The sequence below is a fragment of the Cibotium barometz genome, chromosome 1 (assembly GCF_041138505.1).
Source record: "Cibotium barometz isolate CiBa-2024 chromosome 1, ASM4113850v1, whole genome shotgun sequence".
NCBI classification, from domain to species: domain Eukaryota; kingdom Viridiplantae; phylum Streptophyta; class Polypodiopsida; order Cyatheales; family Cibotiaceae; genus Cibotium; species Cibotium barometz.
In genome coordinates, this window is record NC_141046.1 from 74,438,757 (window position 1) to 74,457,218 (window position 18,462).

The following is an 18,462-nucleotide window of genomic DNA, read 5'->3' on the forward strand; positions in this document are numbered from 1 at the left end:
CGTTAAAGCCTAAAAATTATCTTTAAAAGCAATCAAAGCAATAGAAAAAGTGCTATGGGGGCATGTTAAAATTGAGGAGGACGACAAGGGGGCAGCAAAGTACCAAAAAAAAACATCAATAGGTGGTGTGAAAGCTAAAATATTTATATAAAGACCGTCGAGATAAAAACAAGCAAAAGATGTTTAATCGATGGAAATATCTACATAATGTAGTCAAGGACATTGAAAATGAAGGTTCAATCCAAAATCGAAAGGCAAATGTGTGGATTTCACTTGACAAAATCTTTGCATTCATGGAGAAAAAGAGCTGGACACATAGTGAGATAAAATTATTTGAAAACATATTAGAGACTTGGAGGAAGGCATTCATTGCAGGATGGAGTGATCAACATGTAACTCATTACATGGTAAGAATTTTAAAAACTAATGCAATCTCAATACCGTGAGACCAACTAATACATACATCTGATTTTTTTTTTGTTTTGTCATTGATTGCAGCATATACTATATAATTATACACCATATTTTGCAAAGACATATGGTTCATTGTCAATATGGTTAACTCAAGCCATCGAGAAGTCATATTACATGGCAAGAACAAGTTACTTTAAGCACACTAGACATGGTGGAGGCAAGAATCGAGCCAATAGTCTTTTAGAGTTACATCAATGGAATACAAGAAATTGATTCACAAAGAAAAACAAAAAGACACATTCAAGTCCTTATCATTGACACGTGCAATACAAATGATTAATAAAGAAAAGCAACAATGCGGTTGGAATCAATTAACTGCAGAGAGCGCCATCAGTTATGGTGTTGCTCAAGAGTCAGGGTTGGGAGAAGGTGGTCTAGATGAGATGGGCTTGATCTTCTTCATTGGTCTTCCTTCTTTGTCTTCCTTTTCCTCTTCTTTCTCTTCATTTGCCAGGAGATCTATTTTTGGCATTTGCATCGTTGGAGGCAATAGTTCCGATTGGCTTTTTCTTGTCCTTATTAGATATCTTTTTCCATATGGATGCAATGTGTCTGGGTCTGTTATTCCTGCTACAATAGCATGCATTGTATATGACAGGTAGTAAGGGCATCTTAGTGCTTGGCAACCATACCTCTGACCAAACACCCGCAGTTCTCGACAAGCACGACCTTCTCAGCATTTAAAGGCACTTCGTGTCCACCACAAAACCTGGATAGTACTTTGAATGTGAATAAAGGGAATTTTGCATTGTCTTTTGAGAACTCCTTGTGAAATATAATGATCTGCGTATTAAAATTGTAATCATCATGACTCATGTCAGTGCTTGCTGTTGTCAATTTTAAGCAAGTGTTGTAAATTGCACGTACCTTGATTTTCATCACCCTCAATCATGGATCTTGTCCACAAAGAGATCGTGGACTTACTGTCTTCATGCACACAGTAGGTGCCAAAAATTTACCCATATCTGCCAAACCAAGACAATCGATAATTGCTGCAGCCTCCTCCTCGAAGGCAATTGGGTTTCATATGTCCTAGCTTCATCGAACATCTTCTTTAATATCTCCTTGCCAGGTAGGTACTTGGAGTCCTAGATTACAGAATTGCTGCAGCCTCCTCCTCGAAAGGCAATTGGGTTTCATATGTTCTAGCATCATTGAACATCTTCTTTAATATCTCCTTGCCAGGTAGGTACTTGGAGTCCTAGATTATAGAATTAGCTAGTAGATAATTGTGTCAACTCCTTCCTCTATCTAGCCCATGTCTGCTTCACTAAAATTTGCTAAGGCAGCCAAGCAATAGTCTTCACGAATATTGAAATGTTGCATAATGTCTGTTAATAATACATAATCAGCTTGGGCTGCCATCGTAAAGTTGGGCAAGGAAGGTAGTGACAACTCCCCCTGTTCATTCTCATTAGATTGACTGTTTTCCAATGAACTAGGTGCTACATCGAAGGAGATAAGGGATGCATTAGCCTCAAAGTTTTCCTTTTCGACCTCTGCCCTCTCCTCTGCTGGGTCTATAGCCACCTCTTCCTCAACCCCATCATCCTCAATTAGCACTTGCGTGCTTGCCAAAGTCACTGTTTCGGGCTCTGAGTTTTCAAAAAACAAAGAAAACCATAACTAAATTGGAGCAGGCGACACTTCTTTGAGTGTATTGGGCATTTCTCCTCTACTCTATTGCCTACAGGGAATCTTTTCAAGACAACGGCTAAGCCTCCTCTTCATGAAATTGTTTGTTGCAAAATTAGATGGATAAACATATCATTCACCATTGGACATAATGATATTGGTAGAAACAATGTCTTCATACTCCTACTCATGGTCACTGAGAACAATCCTACAATAATTAATGATGTTATCAAGAGAAAGTTCCTTTTTTGAACATTGAAGATAACTCATGCAAACGCTCGTGGGCTTGTGAATTTTACAAGAACATAAACAGCTTTTCTACACAAGACTCTTCTACCTCATCATCCGATTCATAGACAATGTCCAACTCTTTCGAAGACATGCCTAGAAAAAAAATTCAGTCAATTAGAACATGCACGCTTATTACACATGGGATCAGTACCTGCGATAAGGAGATTTGGATATACACATGCAAGCCCCCTATCGTACTAGCACAAAAAAAAGAGGGGCCAATACCAAGCGGTAGAGGGCTCACGCGGAATTCACAAGCCCATCATTGCTTGTTATTGACCCCTAAATTTAAAGAGACTTAAAGGGGTCAATAAGTTTTTTTTAAAGATAAAGCCTTTACATATTAAATAAAAAACATACAAGCGGCATATTTTGTATTTTAGTTGTATTTTGTAAGCTGAAATAGTCTATCTTCCAAGCTTGAAAATTGATGGCCTGACCTTCAACATGAAAGCCTATAAACTTACTTGGACTTCATATTTACAGAAAAAATATGAAGGTTTTTTCTTTAGTGGAGGGGGGCTCAAACCGGCTCACCCCCCCACCTCATCGTGTGTGTGTGTGTGTGTTTGTTCCTTTTGAGTGTTTTTTAAAGAGAGAGAGAGAGAGAGAGAGAGAGAGAGAGAGAGAGAGAGAGAGAGAGAGAGAGAGAGAGGAGGGGGGAGGGAGGGAGGGAGAGAGGGAGGGAGAGATGGGCATACCTACAAAAAAAATTGAAAGCTTCAGTTTTCCAAGACGAAGGGGCGATGGTGTTGGTGATTGTAGAGGGACGACAACGTAGGTAACTCAACGCAAATGGGTGTCTTAGCTTATCACAGAGCCAGTTAGCTTTGAGGATTTCCTATTAGACTTAAGCCTAGAAGGATTTTAGCTTGCAAAGAAAATTTATGAAAAAGTGTAAATTTATAAAAATATTTGTCCCGAATTGCTTGATTTGCTGGTTTGAGAAGAGTCCCATGGGAATTTGGGTATGTGTCTCAAAAATATTTTCCCTGAACTCCCAAGGGAGATTTGGGACGTTATCAAACAACTCGTACCACATGAGGAGATTCGGGACGTTATCGACTCATACCACTCGTGCGGACATTTAAAAGGTCGAACGCATTAATGACGCGTCAATATGGTATGTACTATGTGCTCACTCCTCTCCTTTCTTGCATGTGTTTATTTTTTTCACCTTTGAGTCTCTGACAAAATAGCAAGAGCCAAACACCATCCATCGTCCTCTGAGTCTCCAATTACATCAGCCTCCTCAACGCCCCCCAAATTGAGCCAAATGCCATCGGCCTCTACATCCATTGTTGCAGGTATTTCATAGTTCTTTTTCAAACCCTCTATTAACGTTTTGCTATCTAATTTGTGAATGTTGATAATAGTGTCTATACAAAGTGCTCAGGGTTTCATTGGGGTCCTTCTGGTCCCATATTGCTTAATACTGACCCCCTTGGCTCACGTTGCCCATGGGTCTAGTACCAAGCGATTAGCAAGTCTCTTAGTACTAACCCTCTTGTGGAATGTTGCCCACAGGTTCAAACCCCGCACGCACAAACCTTGCACATGGGATCAGTAAAGAGCGATTAATAGGCCTGTGAATTTCTATTTAATTGATTCTCGCTTGGTACCGACCCCACTGTGATATCTTGTGGTCATGGGGTCAGTACCAAGCGATTCAAAGGCCTATGGGTTTTTGTTTGTGCATATCGCTTGGTGCTGACCCCACTGTGATAACATTGGTCATGGGGTCAGTACCAAGTGATTCTAAGCTCTTTGGACTCCTGTTTGTTTCATATCACTTGGTAGCGACCCATTGTCATAATGTTTTTCATGGGGTCAGTACCAAGCGATCCAAAGGCCTCCAAAATTATGTTTGCTTTATATCGCTTGGTACCGACCCCACTGTGATAACGTTGGTCATGGGGTCAGTAAAACAAGCGAGTCTAAGCCCTCTAGAGTCTTTTTTTATCATATCGCTTGGTTCCGACCCCATTGTCTCATAATGTTTTTTGTGGGGTCAGTACCAAGTGATTCGAAGCCCTCTGGAGTCCTATTTATTTTATATCGCTTGGTGGCGACCCCATCGTCATAATGTTTTTCATGGGGTTAGTACCAAGTGATTCAAAGGCCTCCGGAATCCTGTCTGCTTTATATCGCTTGGTACCAACCCCACTGTGATAACGTTGGTCATGGGGTTAGTACCAAGCGATACAATATACTCTGGAATCCTATTTGTGTTATATCGCTTGGTATTGACTTTTTTAAATGCGTTTCTTATCACGCTTTGTTTATTTGTTTAGATAGCTCATACCAAGGCAACTGCTTAGAGGCTTGAAAGACCTACCGAGTCACCAGGCACAAGGCAGAATAAGGAGGTATCAAGCTCACAGGGTAGTTTGCAGAAGCTTCGTCGCATTGAGCGACGATATCCAGGCTACCTTTCCAGAGGATTGTGCGTGAAATTTGTGAGCAATGGAGTATTGGCATGCGGTGGCAAGCATCTGCATTATTATGTCTTCAAGAAATCACTGAGGACTGGATCATCGAGTTTTTTGAAGATGCTTACTTTCTCTCCGCTCATGCCCATAGGCTGAACAATAATGCCGAGGGATTTTGATACCCTTTGTCGATTGCAGTTTAGATACAACCAGATGCTTGTTCCTATTTCTGTAAGCGATCCTTGAATGCGGCATATCTTTATAGTTCCCACTCTCCATTCTCATACAAGGACATCTAAGAGCTCCCATGATCCTCACAATGTTTGGTAATCTATATGTGTTTTCTTTAATAACACCTATGTCCTCTTTGTTTTTTCCAGCCGACACTGGAGTTTGCTTTTGTATGACATTAAGCAAAACATGTGTTATTTTGCAAACTCTGTTCAGCATGTAGATTTATTTAAGCAGGATAAGGTGATGCTTATTTTTTCGACCTCTCAGATGTGCTCAAAAATTTGGATATGCATTGGAACATCTCTTAATGGAGACAAACCTTATAAAAAACATGAAAATTTGTAGGATAAGGGTGCCAGTCCAGCCTAGAGATGTCAGCCTGTGTGGATGTACTAAATGGTGAATGTAAATATAAATGGTTAGCATCCATTGTAAATGTATAATCTTTTGGCAATTGTTCAATCTCCCACTCCTTAGAGGAATGTCTACGTGCTAGGGCGGGCTTATTCACTGCACTAGCTTGGGCTAGGAGAACTAAGCAGCATCACAATATTCGCCTCCACCATTGGTGAAATCTTATTCTCCCAATGATATGAGAGATACCTTGGGTCGACTCCGGGCCTCGCTAATGTCGCTGCCCGGCTACACAAGCACGAAAACGGGGTTAGCGTCGAGGTGGGGAGAAGATATATATGTACTTCTTAACTCAATCGAGATAACACCTTACAAACTGAATTCTAGAATATGACAGATTTCATCACTTTCCTTGAGAAAACAACAATTTCACCAAAAAATTTGGTATAAAGAAAAATAGCATCTCTTTCTTAATGTCTTTAAAGTTAACATTAAAGATTAATAAATAAATGAAAATATCCTTTTAAATGATGACCAAGCTAACCTGGTCATTATTTCTTTGTGGGGCTCCCAAGGGGAGAGATGGGACAGCCTCTGGAGCAACCTCTCGAGAATTATTGATGTGTGCGTCTCTTGGGGTGATACTTTGGTGCTTTCATGAAGGAGCCATTTTGCATGCCTTCTTGTATTCCGCGATGTCACAAATCCAACGCTTCAGTCGGATCACAATTTGGGAGCTTGTTTTCTCAAGTTATGAGCAAAAAACCCTTAGGTGTGAATCACCTCTGAGGCTAAAAAGCCCTTACTAAAGTCACCGCTAATGGGCGGGAAGGTGTCCTTAAACTAGATTTGCAAAGAGAAGGCTGCAGCTTCCTCCTCGTATGTAAGATCTTCTCTAATTTGAGAAACAGATGTTTTAGATAGTGTGTTCAGCATTGTAAGCAATTGCCCTTCCAAATATATCTCCATTACTAGAGGCGTATTCTCGAGATCTAACTCCAAATCTTGATCTAATGAAACAAGGTTGCCATTAACATAATGATATCTGGTGTAGTGAAAAGTTGCAATGAAGTTTGGAGAGCCAATAATGTACTTGCAAACTATTGACTTCTTCTCCAAAACAGAAATGAAGTTTTGAGAGCCAATAATGTACTTGCAAACTATTGACTTCTTCTCCAAAACAAAAATGATGCCTTCTGTCTTTCTCCTGTCCCAACCATTGTCCAAAAAGTCCAGTGCCTTACTTGACTTGCAAATAAACATTGTTGAAGTATTTCTTATTTCTTCATTAAAGAAAAAGTCAAAAAACACTTCGATAGGCATGAAAATAGTAAGCTTGACATTCTTTGCAAAACAGATGCCTTAAGAGACTTCTGTATGTCGTGATACAACCTGATCCTATAACTTTCACTAGTTTGTGAAGTTGGCAATGGCTAATCTTTGCTTCCAAATAATGGGAGGGGTAATGGAGTCAAATGACCCCATCTAGAAGACGTGTTTGGTTCAAAGTACTGCATATCTAGAAAAATATGCCGTGGTCTGCAAGATCTCTATGAGTTCTTCCTTTGTACATTTGTACTCCTACATATGCATGGAAAGCGTAAAAAATCCCACTTATACTCTCCGCTGGTTTGTCAGTCTATCCTATTGGATAGATAAATATCTACATAAAACCAAAAGATTAGACAACAATTAGACACTTTTAAAACAATAAGGAGACATGATTGAATAGATAAACAACTGCATGATTGAATAGATAAACAACTGCATAATAACAAAAAACACTTTTAAAATAAAAGAAGCTTTGACTGAGATACTACTCACAGTTGGGAAGATATCGTGGACGACCAGGAGGAAATTTTTTCACCCTCAAGTCTACATGCTAGAAAACATGTTGTATTAGTACCTCTGTCACACGCTTGCTAGATTCACATACCTTGAACTCTTTAACTTGTCCCTTGAATGGCTCCACAAATTCATTAGCATTTCTCCTCTCTCTCTTCCTTCTCTATAAAAGTACCCAGCTCCCGATTGTAATTGTAAATGGTATCCATGTCCCATCGTCCGTATTATAACTACAGTAATATAGCTGAAATGCTAGTACAAGGCTTTCTACTACTACAGGTTGCCATTTTGTGTAACAAAAGACACATGGAAGAAGAAGATAAGAGCTTAATTTGGAAGAGACTTAAAAAAAGAAAGAACGACTATGCTGGAGATGAAGAAGATCAGAGCTAGTTTTGGGGGGAAACTTAGAGATTCTCTATCATTAACTATTCGGCAGTATTATTTTATTATTATTTTAAGCTGAGTAAATGTTATTTTAAGATGCATTTTGAGCATAATTTTACTCTATTTACTTGAATTCTTGCTTTAAAATGCCGAATTTCTCTTACGGAAGTCTCTTCCTCATTGGTTAAGCGCCACTCTCTCTAAAACTAAAAGGCCCAAAAATGAGCCCACATTCTCCTAATGATATAGCTATTGGGCTGAGGCTATGTCTACATCAGTTTATATCATGAACAGGACTCCTACTACAGCCATACATGATGTAATGCGAGAGGAGAAGTTTACTAGCAAGAAACCTAATTTGTCTCACTTGAAAGTTTTTGGATGTATTGCATATGTGTATGTGGCATATGAGTTACATACCAAGCTAGATCCAAAAGCTGAAAAATGTGTGTTTCTTGGGTATTCCCTTGAGAAAAGGGAATAGATGTTATAATCCTGCTACATGAGGGTAAGCAGGGATATTGTATTTGATGAGATGAGTAGCTGGTATGCTGCTGAAAAGGATGTTGTTAGGGCTGATTTAAGTGGAAATGTAGTTGCATAGAATGCAAGTTAGCAATCATAGTCATTAAGTGGACCAGGAGAGTCCTCATCCAGTGATTTTGTTGATAGACCATGAAGTGGCAGGTTGTGTCATAATACCAGTCCTGAAAATGTAGTTGGTACATCACATAAGGCAAAGAGAAAGGGGTTGAGCCCCTTGGTATGCCTGACATTTCTACAAGGTATTCTCTTGTTGATGGAGATTCTAGTGTGCTTGATAGTGTGCGACGCACACTTCGATATTTGAGGGCTACCATTGATTATAAATTCTTTTATGTAATAGGTGTAACATTGGAGCTATATGGGTACATAAATGTAGATTGGGCAGATAGCATCTCCGACAAGAGATCTACCAGTGGATTTATGTTTTCATTGGGGAGTGCTACTGTGACATGGAGCAGCAAAAAGCAGCCCACAATTGCCTTGTCGAGTACAGAGGTAGAGTACAGAGGAGCTACGGTGGCAGCATGTGACGTAGCTTGGCTATGCAAGCTACTTGCTGATTTGGCATTACATGTGGAGAGAAAGGTTGTTATATATTGTGACAATCTTAGCAGTATACAGTTGGCCAAGAACCTAGTTTTCCATGCGCGGATGAAACACATTGAGGTACATTACCACTTCATCAAGGAGAGAGTCTTGGGGCAGGTGACATCGACTTGGCCTACATCAGCACACAGGATCATGTAGCTAACATCTTCACGAAGGCCTTGGGAATTGAGAAGCTCTGCAAATTTTGAGATATGCTTGGAGTTCATGAGCTAGAGTTGAGCTTGAGGGGGAGTGTTGAGATGTCAAGCTCAACAGAAGCTGACACTCACGAGGCGTATGTATATGACCGTTTGACATTTATATCACTGGTGGGTTTGGTATAGCTGGCACCGACATATCTTCGTTAGAGATTCTACAGCTGGACTAGTCCACATCTACCCACTCCTCTTAGCGTGTTCAAATTATGGACCGCTTGTATATACTCTATTATGTGTGTTAGTCACTTTATCTTCTTTGTAGACCCCTTTTGTTATGTGAAGAAGAAGAAGAATTTTCAGGCTCTCACCTTGTGTGCTCTCTTCTAGGGTTTATGTGAGTGTGTATGCATTTGTGAGCTCAAGCTCTCTTCTCCCCTGCATCTTTTCAATTCAAAGAGTCCCAAATTTCATAGATTTTCTCAAATTTTATGGTCTTATTTACACACTTGCATGATAGAAGACTAGACAAAGATTTGCATCAACCATACACATTACCAAATAATCTTCAATGCCCATCTCATGTGATGTGCAAAGACCATGGTTATCTTAAATCTTCCCTGAATATTGATAGTTAGCTTTAGAGTAGTTTTAAACACAAAAGTATTATAAAGAATTAACTAATAAGACATTAGCCAATGTGATGGTGTTTAAGGTCTTCATCAAGTCTTATATTTTAGAGCTTGTAAGTAAGGTATTATAAAATGTAACCACTATATTTAACCTATTATTTATTTGAGAATTAGATTAGCCACATATATTTGGTAGATGTCATAATGGTAGTTTTTATTTAACTAAGTACACAAAGCATGCTCAGCAATTTTGCTTTTATTTAATTAAGTACACAAAGCATGCTCAATAATTTTTCTTTTATTTAATTAAGTACACAAAGCATGCTCAACAATTTTGCTTTTGTATGGGATAAAAAACTTATGGTAAGAAAAATAGGAGGAGAAAAAAAACAATCAAAGAGACCTTACAATTGTCTTTTTTGAGGTGCCTTAGGCTTCTTTTGGAGCTTCTATGAAAGCTATAAAAAATGTATTAACATGAGTTTAAATATGTATGGAGTAATAATTTTCAATTTTGTTACTTTAATATCCTTTGATTAGTGTATTGCAATCATTTTTCTCCTTTAATATCCTTAGATTAGTGTATTACAATCATTTTTATTACTTTGACATCCTTAGCTTGCAATCAAAATTATCATCATGCGTGGAAGTAATTTAGTAGCTCATCAATTATCTCCTTTGTCAACCTGATGTGGGGAAAAGTGGTTAGCTCACTACCTTAATAAACTAACGACCTCAACTTAATGTGGGGCAATGTGGTTAGCTCACTACTTTAATAAACTAAAGACCTTTGTCAACTTGATGTGGGGCAATGTGGTTAGCTCACTACCCTACTAACCTAATGACCTTGAGTTCAAATCATGTTCCGAAACCTTATCAACTGAGTCTACAAGATTGTTGTGTAGATGCTTATCTTGTAAGAATCTTTCTATAAAGTAACTGCTAATATTTAGACTAATCTTAGTTAGCCCACTAATATACTAACCAAAGAACTTTAATTTGAATATTTTCAAATTAAAGCATGTTGTCACATAATCTACAAGCATGTGTAGTAAATAATTCTCTCTTAGCAATAAATATCAAGGCTACGTGTGTAACTTAGGCATGAATAAGGCGGAGTCTTGTAATCTATTGTATATATCAAATTTTTTATCTTTACAATAGTTTTGATATCTTCACATTCAACATACTCACTTGAAGGTTGTATGTACGTGTTTCATTGATCGGGTTGCTGGCTCAATTTCATGAACTCAAAGGTCCAACCTTAGGATTCCTAAGATGATGAAATCATCATGATAAGAACTAAAAGAATATATATTTTTAATGCTTGAAGTGAGAAAGAACATATTAAAATTTTTTAATTCTAGAAGCTAGGAAAAACATAGAAAATTTACCATATTTATGGCCTTCTCTTTCTCTTCCCACTCTATCCTCCACCTTCTGTCCTCCACCACCTTCTGTCTTCCCATAGAGAGAGAGAGAGAGAGAGAGAGAGAGAGAGAGAGAGAGAGAGAGAGAGAGAGAGAGATAAGATATATTTATGGCCTTCTCTTTCTCTTCCCACTTTGTCCTCCACCACCTTCTGTCTTCCCATAGAGAGAGAGAGAGAGAGATAGATAGATAGATAGAGAGAGAGAGAGAGAGAGAGAGAGAGAGAGAGAGAGAGAGAGAGAGAGAGAGAGATGAGATGAGATCTAAGACACACAAAGAGAGAGAAAGTAAGATGGAAAGAAAACCTTATAAAAACATAAGGATCGTGCCTAATTAATTCGTCCTGTACCATATATATATTCTTTGGAATCAATTCTCAAGGAAGACTAATGCTTCTTCTCATTAGTAACCCTCCAAGTTGTGTCTCAAGGTACACAAGTCTGCTGCACATTTAAGAATGAGGAACTCGTAAAAAATTAACCTAGGAGTGTATAGGGGGTGATGAGTGCTTAGATTGTGCACAAGGGCAAAAAAACCCCGGCCTTCTCGGACGCTGCGTATTAACCTGTGATAAACATAACGAAGAGGTGAGTGCCGCTTTATAATCGCACGTGTCTAGACCTATGTATGTATTACATTGCGCACCTTTGCATGGCCTCCCTCTGTCGCGCTCCAACACGACAGCACGCCCGTCTTAGATTCCAGCTGCCGCCGCCGCCGCCGCCTGCTTTTCAAAGAAAAACTGTACACTTTTGTGAGAGAGGTCCAAAGTTACTAGGGTGAGAGGCAGGCCGGGTCTTCAGTGACCCCGGCTGAAGACCCGGCAGGACCGCGCGCACACAGAGATCAAAACTCAAAAACAATACGGGGCAGGGCAGCAGTAACGGATCGATATTATTATGGATAATGGTGCAGGTATGTGCATGGAAGGCTCGGGTTCCTGCTTTCGACATGCATACAAATGCATGCATTCGTTTCTATGGCTCTTTGTTCTTTTCTAGTGTTAAGAGGGTCACGGCGAGAGACGGACGGCCGTGGTTGGCGAAATACGACAAAATCCTCACTTCTTACCGCGGCCATGCCGTCAAGGCTGCCCGTGACTAACGTATGATGGCGCTCCAGTGTCTGAAAGAGATTCAAGAGCATTAAAAAGCTAGTAGAACTTACATGTTTTCCTCTTCAAGCTTAGCAGTAGCCACCATTGCTGAATGGCCTTCCTGCACTGTTGTTGTGTATCCGAATTCAGAGCCTCCATGCCAGAATAAATTAGGGTTCGACGACCCCTCATTCATGTGATCACAGCGCAAACCCACACTATATTGGTCAACGCTGCCGCACTCAGAGTGCCGCATTATGAAGCCTAGGCTTATGTCATTTTTCTGTATATCATTTAGTTTAAAGCCTGCAACCTCATGATGCTTGCCCTCTTTGGAGGAGCTTGCCACTTCATGTTTGTCCTCCAAAGTGTGTCTCTTCATTGCGGTTGTTGCTGGCAGCAGACTTGCAGGCTTTTCAGTCTTCAATTCTATCATTTCAAAGCTCTGATTGGATCTATGGTTATGAGGTTTCAACAAGTGTGTAGAGGCTGTTCTATACACATCAAGGGGCTGGATTTGATGCATGCCTGCAAGCGACAATTTTGGCCCATGCTCCTCTGCCACCACATGGTCTGAATGAGTTTTTCCACTCCATGGAGAATGCCATAAACTGTTGGAGCTACTCAACTGGTCTCCATAGATGGGCTGTCTTTTGGACTGCTCTTCTGCAGTCGATGCAAGACACACTTTTATGTCTACAGGGTATCCAAGTGCACACTGAAATGCATGCGCGATACTGGTCCTTGATCGTTCGGCTCTGGATGTGTGTTCAAACTGATTGAATTCCAAAAGCGCCACTGCAAAACCTGCACATGCCACAGCCAATGCATCACCTCTCTGAGTACAATATCACAAAAGCACAACTATTTCTGAAACACTGTTCTTCAAATTAAAGACTTTGAGTGGAAGAATTTTCGTCTTTACATTAGCTGTATTTATGGGACTCGTCTAAGGACTGGTAGGTAATGGGCAGTCGAGGGCTATGCCAGTGGGTGAGCTTGCCAATTCAAGGAGAAATGCCCGACGAAGAGGCCTGAGGCATTAATTTGTGTCTAAAGCTGAGGGCCCCCCTCCTCTAATTGGCCACCTGTCATTGGCATAGCCGTCTAGACTCCCTATTACATGCCCATCCTTAGAGGAATCTTGTAAATACAGGTGATAGAACGGGTTTGCAATCGGTCTTTAGCAAGCTTTGCTGGATATCTCCCGACAAAAAATGGGAACAAAAAGAGACTGACCCTTTGAGAGTGAAAGAGAGAGGAGTTTCCCTTGTGTCATTAAAAACTTCCTCAAGCTGTTGGAATGCACTGCATCCAAAAACCACTGCCAGACCTCTTCCAGCTCAGACTGATTAGTTGGCGTTGTTTCATATGCCCTTGTCACCTCACCACAATAACTAGACCGTGCGGGGGATGACAATGTTCTAAGGTCAGATGCTAAATGAAGGCCCCTCGACTTATGACTCCTTGCCCTTGGTGCTTGAGAACAGGCAAAAGATCGCTGACTTAGAGCTGTAACAGAAACCTTGGACGAATCCAACATTCCATTATATGCACATTCTGTTGCAGTACCAGCTGCAGGTTCCATGTATGCAGGAGTATGCTGATGCTGGGTTTCTCGCTTCCTTTGAGCCAATGGGTTCAACTTTGGTGTCCCATTTGCGCCATTGGGGCCTTCTGGGCTCTGAATGGCACTCGTATTCACCGGAGACCCAGGGAGCACATAAAATTGATCTGGAGCAAATTGAAGAAGTGCGGCAGTTAACCATGTAGTCCGATTAGAAGAATCTCTCAGCTGCTTTTCTGCTTCAGAAAGGGTCTTTAATGCTTGCCGTAACCTTTCCATGTCTTCTTTTGTTACTGCAAAGACAAATCGAAGTAAGGCATCAGAGTTCCAAAGTGCCAGCAAATTACTGTAGAGTCTAGATTTCTTAGAGCATATGTGTTTCATGCTCGCGTCTTCTTTGTGCTTATATCAGCTATGAAATCTTCAAAGAACCATGGACCTAAGGATGGAAAGTATTTCATATCAAGAAAACGCCTATGCAGCTGTTTATGGTTGAGAAGTGTACTTCCTCTCATGTGCTTGTGTGCATGCACACACTCATGCTGTGTGTGCATAAATTGAGGTGTTGTGTGATTGTGCAGGTGTAAACTTTGTGAGTTTGTACAAAAGTAGTCGTAAAACAGAGTTACAACGTATAAGAGCTAAGTGCTCAAGTTTACATGCTCAAAGGCTTAGCAGGGGTTCTGTGCATTATGAGTCCGTGTGTGCCACTTTGGGGGAACTATTTTTCGAAAGTTTATGGTCCTGAATCAGCTAGACAGAACTGTAGTAGCCCTCTATCATGTTGAAATCTCCCCCCATGCACTAGGGATTTGCATGGGGAAGGTCTTGCCGTACATGTATCCAGAACTCGGTCCTGTTACCCCCCCCCATTGGGGCTGAGATGTTGAGGAAGCCCACACAGTCCTCCCAAAGACACAGTACGACCCACTACGCTCGCCCATGGCTGATGGTACCGGAATCAATCACCTGGGTGAGGAGCTGGGTGCTGATGGAGATGCACACCCCTCCCAGGTTCCCTGTGACATGACGGTAGGTGTTACCACACCCACTGACGTGCCTGCTCCTCAGATTAAGAAGGGGGTCCTCTGAAAGCAACATGAAGAAGTTCTTGGCGATAGTGCAGACTCATCGGGTCCACACAGGGGGCACACACCATCCCTGCGGTGGTGAGGGCCAGTTGAAGCAAATAAGTCCTTGTCACCATGTCTCCTACCTGGGTCCAAAAGGATGCCTAGGCATGGTAGCGGTGTTCAACACTCTCCTCCTCGATGGTTTCGAGAGCTGTGCAGGAAGCGACCATAATACATATATGCACCCACCCATAAACTATCTAGGGGTCTTCTACTGAAATGGCTGAAGTGAGGCTAGGTTGTGCTGCAGGCTCCTCTCCTGCTCCAGTCGCTATAGACCTCTGGCCATAACTTTACCCCAGGCTTAATAATAGCTAGTAACCCTAGTGTTGACTGTAACTATCTAGGGGTCCTCGAGGTGAAAGCAACTGGAAGAAGTTTGTGGTGATAGCGCGGACCCATCGGGTCCACACAGGTGGCACACGCCATATGGCCCTGCGGTGGTGAGGGCCAGTCGAAGCAAATAAGTCCCTTGTCACCATGTCTCCTACCTGGGTCCAAAAGGATTCCTAGGCATGGTAGCGGTGTTCAACACTCTCCTCCTCGAAGGTTTCGAGAGCTGTGCGGGAAGCCACCATAGTACATATATGCACCCACCCATAAACTATCTAGGGGTCTTCTTCTGAAGCGACTGAAGTGAGGCTAGGTTGTGCTGCAGGCTCCTCTCCTGCTCCAGTCGCTATAGACCTCCGGCCATAACTTTAGCCCAGGCCTAATAATAGCTAGTAACCCTAGTGTTGACTGTAACTATAGCCCCCTCTTATAAGTCCTAACCCATGTGGGGTTATTTCTTGATCCTAGGTTAACCTAACCTTGGTTAACTTGTGGATGTAACATACTTCCCCCTTTAAGGACCATATCAGGTACTCATCATAAGAACTCCTTCTTGAGTGCTTAGTACGTTGATCTAGAGCTAACTCGAGTTCTTTAGGAATGTAGTCGGTTTGTGCTTCTCAAATTATTTCTTCTAAAGAAACTACTTGGTCCGAGTCTCCCAATTTTTCCTTTAGTCTACGGACATGAAAAACTAGCGGTGAGCAACATCACTAATCTTCCTTGTGATCTGAAATGGTCCACAATATTTGGAAGAAGACTTCTAATGTTTTCCTATATGCATGGTCTTGGGATCATTCGGTATTTTCAAGAATACCCACTTGTCTACCTCCAAGATCCTTGGAGATCAATGTTGGTTAGCATAAGATTGAGCTCTTTCCTGAGTTGTTCCTACACTCTCCCTAGCTAACTTAAGCATCTCTTGCATATCTTGTAGAAAATCTAAAGCTTGTTTGTTTTGGATCTACTCAATCCAACTGTGATGGGTGACATAGGTTGAAAACGGTACATAAGAATGGATGGGCTGAATCTTGTAGCCGAATGCTTATTGCTGTTATCTGTGAATTTGAACCGTGGAATATATTTTTCCTACTCTGACTACCATTTTGAAACATAAGCCCTTAACATATCCTCCAAGATCTGATTCGTTCGCTTAATCTTACCATCCATTTGTGGATGATATGAGGAAGACATACTTAGCTTAGTGTCAAGTGTGACACACATAGCCTACCAAAATCCTGCAGTGAACTTTGAATCTCGATCACTAACTATTTCCTTAGGCAATCCATACAGCATGTATAACCGATCTACAAACAAAGCAACCAACTCATTGACTCTTTATAGAAGACTGTGTCTGGATGAACCTAGCCATCTTGGTCATTCTATCACCTATATAGAATTGTGTTTTTGATTCGTAAAGGTAACCCAACAATAAAGTCCATTGAGATACTTTGCCACTTGGACTCCAGTATCTCTGATGGATGAAACGAGAGAGGTGGTCTAGGACTTTCCTCTTGACCCCCTTCACATCTGAGGAGTTGACTGAGGCTATGACAACACTACCAAGGGGCAAATGCCTAGGAGAGGACGGTCTTCCAATCTCTTTATTTTTGCGACATTGGGATCTCATGGAAGGTGGCCTCTGGGCTACCTTTAATGAGATAATGGTTACAGGAGCCATGCCAGTAAGGTTGTTGGAGGGTTTGATTCATTTGATTCCCAAGGAGGGTGGTGACGGATTGGAGATCCGGCAGTGGAGACGCATCACCCTCCTAGGGATTGTCTACAAAATTTTGGCCAAGGCCATTAGTCGAAGATTGCAGCCCTTTCTCCCCGACTTGATTAATGGTACACAGACAGGTTTCGTTCAGGATCGGAGTATCTTGGACAACATCTTCACCTTCTGGGAGGTGACCGCGCCGGCGAGGATGTGGCGGTATCTGATCGTGCTTTTCAAGAAAGTCCATGACAGAGCAGATTGGGGCTTTTTGGAGGGGATGATGTGCAGGATTGGTTTTCTGGAGGAGTGGGTCCGAGGTGTACCGGGACTAGTTTCCTATAGAGTTGGGCACTTCGGCTGTCCATAGTGTTCTATTTACGCGGTGTCCAAGCCCACAAGATCGTTTCCCCACCACTGATGAGGAGAGGTAAACAACCGTGCTCTGACACCAATGTAATTCACCCCGCCGGGTGTGAGCACGCATTGGGCACCGTCATGTGAATAACAATCTCTTAAACACTTAATAAAATGGGCACAGCACAAAATTTAACAAAGCTGAAAACTAAAAATTGCACATGTACACCACATTGGGGCCGGAACTTGGACCGCCCCCCCTCCCCCCCCCTTCATTACGAAGTATATTATTGGAGTATATTATTTGTACAATGTTCGACAGGCTATGATAGCCATATTTTCCATAAACAAAGAAATGAATACAAATACCAAACAGTGTTTGTCGGAGAATTGTTGAAAGCCTTTTTCGACAGAATTCTCTTTCCCCATCACTCACTGGAGAGAAGCAAATGCGTCCCTGGTGTTCCAGGTCCACACACGACAATGGTGTGTCCATACTAGTGCCTGGCTTGCCCTCTCACAATGTGGGAATATTGAAAATGGAGAACAGGCATTGGTGGTGGACCCGGGCACGATTTCAAGTAGCAGTGATGTTGATGATGAATTTCTATCGCGTAAACTTCAAAGGGTTGGTCACGGGTGCCACCTATAGGCACTCTGAATGTCTGGAACAGCCCCAAATCAGCACAATCAGTCCTCAAAATGGCTTGACCAGCTCAAAACATGCTGTCCAGCAGCAGCAGCGCATAGAAGCTTACCAGCAAAACTAGCCTCCTGATGATGATGTGGTGCCCACAAAAGCTGCCTTGATGATGTAGCTGGAAAGCCAATGCAAAGGGGTGTAGTGGACGTTTTTATGATGTTGATCACAGATATGTGCTCCAATTTGCAAATGGATGAGTGTAGCACGTGAAATCAATGGAGAGGTAGGCGTGTAGGAAAATGACGATTTGCTTGTAGAGAAGGTGAAAATTAATCGTGCATGGATTATTAGTTGCCCACACCAAACTTGGCCACATGGGTGGTCACCCCCCACTTATGGGGTGCCCACCCCCCACATTGTGTCTACTAGGGTGCCCAAACCAAGTTCCCACCAAGTTGGGCCCTGGGCACCCATTTTTAATGAATGTGAACCTACAAAGGTTATAAACATTACAAAGCATCTTAATAACTAATACAAGAGTTTTTGAGTGCACTTACCACCTGTTCACAAGCCATAAAACATATCAGAATACAGGGCAATCGCACGGTTCAC

At 41.6% G+C, this 18,462-nt stretch overlaps 1 protein-coding gene across 3 annotated transcripts in view; it reads right to left on the reverse strand.

The window, feature by feature from the left end:
• Positions 1-11,337: 11,337 nt before the first annotated feature.
• Positions 11,338-18,462, reverse strand: part of LOC147642405 (protein STICHEL-like 1) — a 38,537-nt gene continuing 31,412 nt past the window's right edge. Inside the window, exons 3-6 of one of the 3 annotated variants that reach the window (XM_086806175.1) lie at positions 13,340-13,960; positions 12,172-12,907; positions 11,650-11,728; positions 11,338-11,569 (exon numbers count right to left, since the gene is read on the reverse strand). In XM_086806175.1, coding sequence (XP_086662301.1) covers positions 11,486-11,569; positions 11,650-11,728; positions 12,172-12,907; positions 13,340-13,960 — 1,520 coding nt within the window. In that variant the 3' untranslated portion in view covers positions 11,338-11,485. Of the gene's footprint in view, positions 11,570-11,649; positions 11,747-12,171; positions 12,908-13,339; positions 13,961-18,462 lie in introns of all 3 variants that reach the window. The other 2 variants (XM_086806164.1, XM_086806185.1) reach the window with 2 other exon arrangements.